This window comes from Glycine soja, chromosome 18 (assembly GCF_004193775.1).
Source record: "Glycine soja cultivar W05 chromosome 18, ASM419377v2, whole genome shotgun sequence".
Lineage (NCBI taxonomy): Eukaryota > Viridiplantae > Streptophyta > Magnoliopsida > Fabales > Fabaceae > Glycine > Glycine soja.
Genome location: NC_041019.1, coordinates 21,401,841 through 21,410,056, shown reverse-complemented (window position 1 = coordinate 21,410,056; position 8,216 = coordinate 21,401,841). Strand labels below are relative to the sequence as shown.

The following is an 8,216-nucleotide window of genomic DNA, read 5'->3' as shown; positions in this document are numbered from 1 at the left end:
TTGAAAGAACAAGAGTGGTCAAGGAAAAGCTAAAGACGACAGTCACCAGGGTTAGGAAAGAGTGTGACGAGCTAAGGGATGTCAACATAACTATGGCCAAAGCGTTAGAGTGGAAAACAAAGAGAGCCCGAAAAGAAGAATGGGGCAGAAACAAGTTCCGAGGGGCTCTATGGGGCAGCAACAACGAGCTCAAGCTTTAAAGGGCCGAAAGGGATGAGTCAAGGGTGGAAAATATGATATTAGAGGATAAATTGAAGGCTTTTCAAAGGTCGAAGATAAGTTTGACCGAACAACTGAGTAAGACGGAAGAGAATATGTTGACAATCATTAACCAGTATAAAGAAAAGCTAAACCTAGCTGCTAGCCATGGGCAGAGACTAGAGGATGAGCACACGAAGGTATCAGCTCTGCAAGTGGAAAGGGAAGCAAGGGAGAGGGTGATAGAATCATTGCATGGGGAAGTTGTGAAATGGATGGATAGATTTGCTCTCTCACTCTAAATGGGAGTCAAGAGCTTCCAAGGCTTTTCAATTATTTCCAACACATGATCGGGTTGATGTCCCACATAATTAGGAACCACTGAGGCGTTTGTATTTATGCTTTGGTTTTGGCAAGATAAACAATGTTGTTTCTTAATGAAAATGAGATTTGATTCAACCCTATGTCTTTGCTGAAATTTCTGCGTGGGTTCAATACTTCGAAAACTTATCATTATCATGCATTCATGTTTATTTTGTTTTTGCATTACTCATTCCATTTTGGTTCTTTTAGAAGTCGTAGGTAAAAAGTAAACACAATAACCAAAAGAACGAATGCGCTTTACGACACCCCTACCAAACACGTGCCAAAACCAAAATCATGAGTGAAATAAAGGAAGTGCAAGAGTAGATGAAGACAGACATGGAGGCCATGAAGGACCAAATGACTTCCATGATGGAGGCCATGATAAGTATGAGAAGGATGATGGAGGACAACGCGGCCACAGTTGCCACCACCAGTGCCGTTGCTGAGGCGGATCTGACTCACCCATCCAACATAAACCAAACAAGTCGTCCAGCACCAGACATGGTAGGTTAGGGAGGAGAAGTGTTGGGAAGTACGGGCAGTCCCCATATGGTGCAAAGTAAAAATTATTTCCCACCATACAGCTTGCCACTTAACTATACACCACCCAATGCGGTGCATGTGCCCAGCGAGAACGCCAACCACTCCATTCCCGCTTTCCTTGAAAGCCAGCAACCCCAGTTAGGGCATGCACCTTTTGCTCAACCTATGGGAGAAGCCCATGAAGAGCCCCGAGACCATGCTCTGAGCGATTTCGAACCTTACCCTACATATGCCGCTGAGGGACCAGTGTTTGGTGGCATGCCTCAGCCCAATGCCTCGGGGGCCTCTAAACACCGCCCGCTGCAACCCTTGCATTTCTCAGTAAGGAGACTACCTCCGGCCATGTAAGAGAAAGAAAAATTTGATCTCATAGAGAAAAGGTTGAGGGCCATTGAGGGGATCAATGATTATCCATTTGCCGACATGGTGGAGCTATGCTTAATGCCCGATGTCGTCATCCCTCCCAAATTCAAGATGCCGGACTTCGACAAGTACAAAGGGACCACTTGCCCCAAGAACCACTTAAAGATGTATTGTCAAAAGATGGAGGCATATTCAAGGGATGAGAAACTCTTAATGCACTTTTCCCAAGAGAGTTTGGCCGGGGCGATAATCACTTGGTATACTAACTTGGAAGCTTCCCAGATCCGTTCTTGGAAGGACTTGATGGCTGCTTTCATCAGGCAGTATCAATACAACACCAACATGGCTCCCGATAGCATGCAATTGCAAAACATGTGCAAGAAGGAGCATGAGTCTTTCAAGGAGTATGCCCAGAGGTGGAGGGATTTGGCGGCCCAAGTAGCACCTCCCATGATGGAGAGGGAGATGATAACTATGATAGTAGACACACTACCAGTGTTCTACTATGAGAAAATGGTAGGTTATATGTCCTCTAGCTTTGCAGATTTGGTGTTTGCGAGCGAGAGAATTAAAGTGGGCTTAAGAAGAGGGAAGCTCGATTACGCCGCTTCAGCAAGTACAAACAATAGGAGGTCCAAAACGGGTGAAGCCAAGAAAAAGGAGGGAGACACCCATGTCGTAACTTCAGCTCTCTCGTGGCCAAAATCCCAACAAACCCTTCACAATCCTACCTACCAATATTCCCCGCATCAACCAAATTATTCAGCCAACGTCGGAATCCCTCCCAATCCGGCACCCATCCAACAAAGATTGCCCACTCAACCACAAAGGCCTCCCCCATAAAATTTGTTTCCTGCACAGTCTCGACCCACTGGAAATGCCAATCCCAACACAAACACAAACTCGAGGAGGAATTTCTCGAAAAGAAAACCCTCGGAGTTCACTTTGATACCAATGCCTTATGCTGACCTACTACCATCTTTGATCAGCAACCAGATGGCTATGGTGAACCCCGGGAAGATCTATCAATCTCCCTTCCCCCGATGGTACAATCCCAATGCAACCTACGCCTATCACGGTGGTGTTCCAGGGCATTCTATAGAGCAGTGCATCGCCTTCAAGCACAAGGTATAGAGCTTGATTGACGCGGGATGGCTGACGTTTCAAGAGGACGGTCTGAATGTGAGGACTAATCCACTTGCTAGTCATAGAGTCTCGACTGTTAATGCAGTGGAAGAGTGGGAGCCTCAGGGGCTGAAGTAGATAAGAGATGTGTTAGCCTCTAGAAGGTTCATTTTGGAAGCACTACACGAAGCTGGTATGATTTTCCTTGATGGTGACATGGGAGATTCCTATTTAATGCATCTGGGGGCATCACACGATGTGGAGACGTGCTCAATGGCGAAAGAGTTGCTATAGGGGATGATGGATAAGGGCCAAATTGAAGTCTGCAGTGCGAGAAAAGGGGAGGGGAATTTTTGCATGCAGTCAGATGATAAAAACCCGAGTAAGCCCAAGCCTTTGGTGATCCACTTCACTAGGGATGTCGCCACTCAGAAGCCCCGAGGTTTCCAGCCCGTTACAGTTAAGAAGCCTACGCCCTTCCCTTACAAAAGTGATAAGGCGGATGTGGGCATCCATCGTACATGTTAAGGATGATCTATCCTCCGCTAAAGTCACAAACATATCCGGTACGAGTGGCATGACTCATAGTGGACGGATCTTCGCAACGCCCGAACTACCGGTGTGGTCCAAAGACCCAAAAGGGAAGGCAAAGGTGGATGTGGGCGAGAGCGATAAGGCGGGCCTGACCCTGGATGACGAGGTACCGGTTGGAAAGATTACTGAGGAAGGGAGTGACTTCTGCAAGAAGGGAATATCCGCTGAGGAGGTGACCGAGTTCCTGAGGATCATCCAACATAGTGAGTTCAAGGTGATTGAACAACTAAACAAAACCCCAACCTTATTTTCATTTGATGTGTTCCATCTTTCACTTTAGTCTATTTTCATTCTTCTGCATATTTATTTTTGTTGCGATTAAATGGTTTGACGCAGATCCAAGAATGAGTCCTATGAAAGTAATGATACCGAGGACCTGGATGTTGATTTTGAGCAACTAATAAATCAAGTCGAGAAAGAAGAAGATGAGTATTGGGGGCTTCCTCCAAAGTTGAAAAGAATGGTCGAGCAAGAAGAAAGGGAAGTGAAGCCACACCAAGAGGAAACAGAAGTTGTGAACTTAGGTGTTAGCGAAGAAAAAAAGGAAGTCAAGGTTAGCACTGGCATGTCCACAAACGTCCGAGATGAATTGGTGATGCTGTTGTGAGACTACCAAGACATCTTTGCTTGGTCCTACCAAGATATGCTTGGTTTGAGTTCTGACATCGTACAACACAAACTACCTCTAAATCCTGAGTGTTCCTCAGTAAAACAAAAACTGAGGAGGATGAAGCCTGAGATGTCCCTGAAAATAAAAGAAGAAGTAAAGAAGCAATTCGACGCTGGCTTCTTGGCCGTTTCTCGGTACCTAGAATAGGTTGCCAACATCGTGCCAGTCCCTAAAAAGAATGGAAAGGTGTGAATATGCATGGACTATTGGGATCTAAACTGAGCCAGTCCAAAGGATAACTTTCCCTTGTCGCACATCGATATCCTTGCAGATACCACGGTCAATTTTGCCCTGTTTTCTTTCATGGATGGGTTCTCGGGCTATAATCAAATAAAGATGGCACCAGAGGATATGGAAAAGACAACCTTCGTCACCCTATGGGGAACTTTCTACTACAAGGTGATGTCCTTTGGGCTCAAGAACATTAGGGCAACTTACCAGCAGGCTATGGTGACATTATTCCATGATATGATGCATAAAGAGATCGAAGTTTACGTGGATGACATGATCGCTAAATCAAAGATCGAGGACGAACACCTTGTCAACTTGCGAAAGTTATTTGAGCGGCTGCACAAATACAGATTAAGGTTGAATCCCGCGAAGTGTACTTTCCGGGTCAAATCCGGAAAGTTGCTCATTTTTATCGTGTGTCAGAAAGGAATAGAGGTAGACCTAGACAAGGTCAAGGTCATCCTCGAAATGCCCGAGCCATGCATTGAGAAGTAGGTCTGAGGTTTCTTGAGACGATTGAACTACATAGCAAGGTTCATATCACAGCTGATCGCCACTTGCGAGCCTCTCTTCAAGCTATTGCATAAGAATCAGTCCGTCCAATGGGATGATGATTGTCAAGTGGCGTTCAAAAGGATTAAACGGTGCCTCATGAATCCTCCTGTGCTCGTGCCACTAGTGTCCGGAAGACCCCTTATTCTGTATATGACTGTGTTAGATGAGTCAATAGGGTGTGTGTTGGGATAGCATGACGAGTCAGGAAAAAAGGAACGGGTTGTCTATTACTTGAGCAAGAAGTTCACAGCATGCGAAATGAACTACTCTTTGCTAGAAAGGATGTGATGTGCCTTGGTGTGGGCAGCTCACCGTCTAAGGCAGTACATGCTGAATTACACCACTTGGTTGGTATCCAAAATGGATCCAGTCAAGTACATCTTTGAAAAGCCCGCTCTCACTGGACGGATCGCTTGGTGGCAAGTTCTGTTGTCAGATTTTGATATTGTTTATGTCACTGGACTCGGCCTTGGTAATTCACCAGTTGAAGGGTGAATGGGAGACCAGAGACCATAAATCGGTGCCTTACCAGGCTTACATCAAGAAGTTGATAGAATTCTTTGATGACATATCTTTTCATCACATTCCTAGAGAGGAAAATCAGATGGCCGACGCCCTTGCCACACTAGCGTCCATGTTCCAGCTAAGCCCGCACGGACATTTTTCGTACATTGAATTCAGATGTTGTGGCAAGCTTGCACATTGCTGTTTAATAAAGAAAGAGAAATATGGTAAGCCTTGGTACTTCGACATCAAACGATGCATCAAAAACAAGGAATACCCGCAGGAGGCCTCTGACAACGACAACGAAGGTTGGTGGCCAGCTTCTTCCTGAGTGGGAATATCCTATACAAGAGGAACCATGACATGGTACTGCTTCGATGTGTGGATGCCAGAGAGGCTAAGCAAATGCTGGTAGAGGTGTATGAAGGATCCTTTAGCACGCATACCAATGGACATGCCTTGGCCCGAAAAATTCTGAGAGTGGGGTATTACTGGCTCACTATGGAGAGCGATTGTTGCATCCATGTGAGGAAATGCCATAAGTTCCAGGCCTTCGCTGATAATGTTAATGCTCCACCCATACCTTTTAACATCTTGGTAGCACCTTGGCCATTCTCTATGTGGGGAATAGACGTGATCAGAGCCATTGAGCCTAAAGTTTCAAACGGACATCACTTCATCTTAGTCGCCATTGACTACTTCACCAAATGGGTCGAAGCAACTTCATACGCTAGTGTGACTAGGAGCGTGCTGATTAGATTCATAAAAAAGGAGATAAATTGCCGATATGGGTTGCCCAGGAAAATTATCACCGATAATGCCACCAATCTGAACAACAAGATGATGAAGGAAATGTGTGAGGATTTCAAAATCCAACATCATAATTCACGCCTTACAGGCCTAAGATGAATGGGGCGGTTGAGGCTGCCAATAAAAATATCAAGAAGATAGTTCAGAAGATGATCATGTCGTACAAGGATTGGCACGAGATGCTCCCCTTTGCATTGCATGGTTATCGAACTTCGATGCTTCCCTTTGGTATACGAGATGGAGGTTGTGCTCCCGTTTGAAGTGGAGGTTCCTTCTTTGAGAATCCTAGCCGAGCCAGGGTCTGAAGAATCAGAATGGGCCCAAGCACACTTTGATCAGTTGAATCTTATCGAGGGTAAGAGATTGGCTGCCATGAGTCATGGGTGACTGTATCAAAGTAGAGTGAAGAATGCTTTTGACAAGAGGGTGTGCTCGTGCAAGTTCAACGAGGGAGATATTGTCCTAAAGAAAGTACCGTAGGCTCAAAAGGACCACAGAGGGAAATGGGCCTCAAATTATGAAGGTCCATTTGTTGTGAAGAAGGATTTTTAGGGAGGAGCATTGTTGCTTACAAACATGGATGATGAAGAGCTGCCTTTACCTATGAACTCTGATATTGTCAAGCGGTATTACGCATAACGCCTGGGGCAATTAGAAGGCTCAATGTCTGATCATCCTCAAGGACTCATTGGAATCTCCAAGTCTTGAAATCTTTTGCAAACCATAATCGCAACATTAATAAATGTGGGTTAATGATTTGCATCTCTACCTCCAGTGTTGTGTCCTTTACTTTTTATTGTCTTTAAGAACATACCCTCTTGATCTTGCTCACTAAATCCGGAGCCATTCGGCTCGATCAACGGGGTGTCGTAAGTGTTTAAGTAAAATTGAACACGATAACACCTGTTTAATTGTTACATTTAACGTTCAATCATAAATATGCATGCATTTGCATCTTGTCATCTTTATCCTAATAATCGGAAGATGAATAAAGAGTCATTTTGAGTGATGGTCAACACTACACCAATTTGGGTAAGCACTAAGGGCAAGTGAAAGGTAATACAAGCATCTTGTAGTATTGTTTCACCTTGTTTGCGTGATGACACTTTCTTTGTCCAAGCTCAGGGGCAGGTACGAACAGGTGCTAGGCCCATGATCAATCGATCATCACCCCGCGTCTGGCTAAAGACGTTAAAGAAAGTGCTCCTAGGAGGCAGCCTAGTATCTCTAACTTTGCTCTTTAATTTCCTATTTCATACTTGTTCGTTTTCTTGAAATATATCCTAAATTCGCTTAAGTTTATATGCAATTATAGGATTTTAAGAAAGAAAATATAACAATGAATAGCACAATTTTGCAAAGGATTTTCTTTGCAAAAAAAAAAAAAATTAGCTTACCTGGGCGAGTGGCCAGCTCGTCTTGGCGAGCATGATTGTTGTGAAAAAATGTAAAAGGGGAGGGGTGAAGCCATTTTCACCCTATTCTTTCCCAAAACTCAAAACCTTCAACAAGCTTACGGGAGCCACCGTTGGCAGCAGCCCCCAAGCTTCCTTTGTGCACTTTTGCTTTCATTTTTTTGCATTTCTTTCATCTTACACAAGTAAGTACCATCTCCATTCAATTTTTCCTTTTCCTTATGGTATATTGGTGCTTTATTTGTTATGTTTTTTTGCCATGTTTGTGAGATAAATTGTTTGTAAATCCATGACTTGAATGCTTGATTAGGGGCTGCAATGGATGGCCCTCGGCCTATCCTTGATCCTATTGTAGATTGGCATGCCATGTTGTTCTCCATTCCTCATTTTTACATTCTTAAACATGCGCACACCAACCATTCGATAAAATGCCTCAATGACCATTTCATGTTTTGTTTTGGAATTTAAGTGTGAAATGAGTTTATGCAAGTACAACCATCATTTAGATTGTGTGGGTAACTTAGATTGTTAGATTAAAATGCCAAGAGCATGGGCTAGGCTTAGAAATCTGGACTTTGTTTTGAATACATGAATTACACGAATATGTAAAAGTGATTGGTTGGAATTAGCCTAATTATTGGTTGAGCTTGCTACACTATGATAGGCACTTTGCATCTAAGTATTTGCAGAATGTTTTTCAAAGAAAAATAAATAATAATATGCACCGGTGTGTGATTTGTTTTAATTAGTTACACGGTAACACTTGTAATTAGCAAAAGAAACACACACCACTCAAAATTGGTTGGCTTTTGCTTGCTTAAGATAAATGAAATAATGGTTGT

General features: G+C 43.8%; 1 protein-coding gene across 1 annotated transcript; it reads left to right on the top strand.

Annotated features, from left to right (window-relative positions):
- The first annotated feature begins 5,096 nt into the window (after positions 1–5,096).
- Positions 5,097–5,480, top strand: LOC114397088. Its single transcript, XM_028359210.1, has one exon. The coding sequence runs from the start codon at positions 5,097–5,099 to the stop codon at positions 5,478–5,480; it is 384 nt and encodes a 127-aa protein (XP_028215011.1).
- The last annotated feature ends 2,736 nt before the right edge of the window (positions 5,481–8,216 follow it).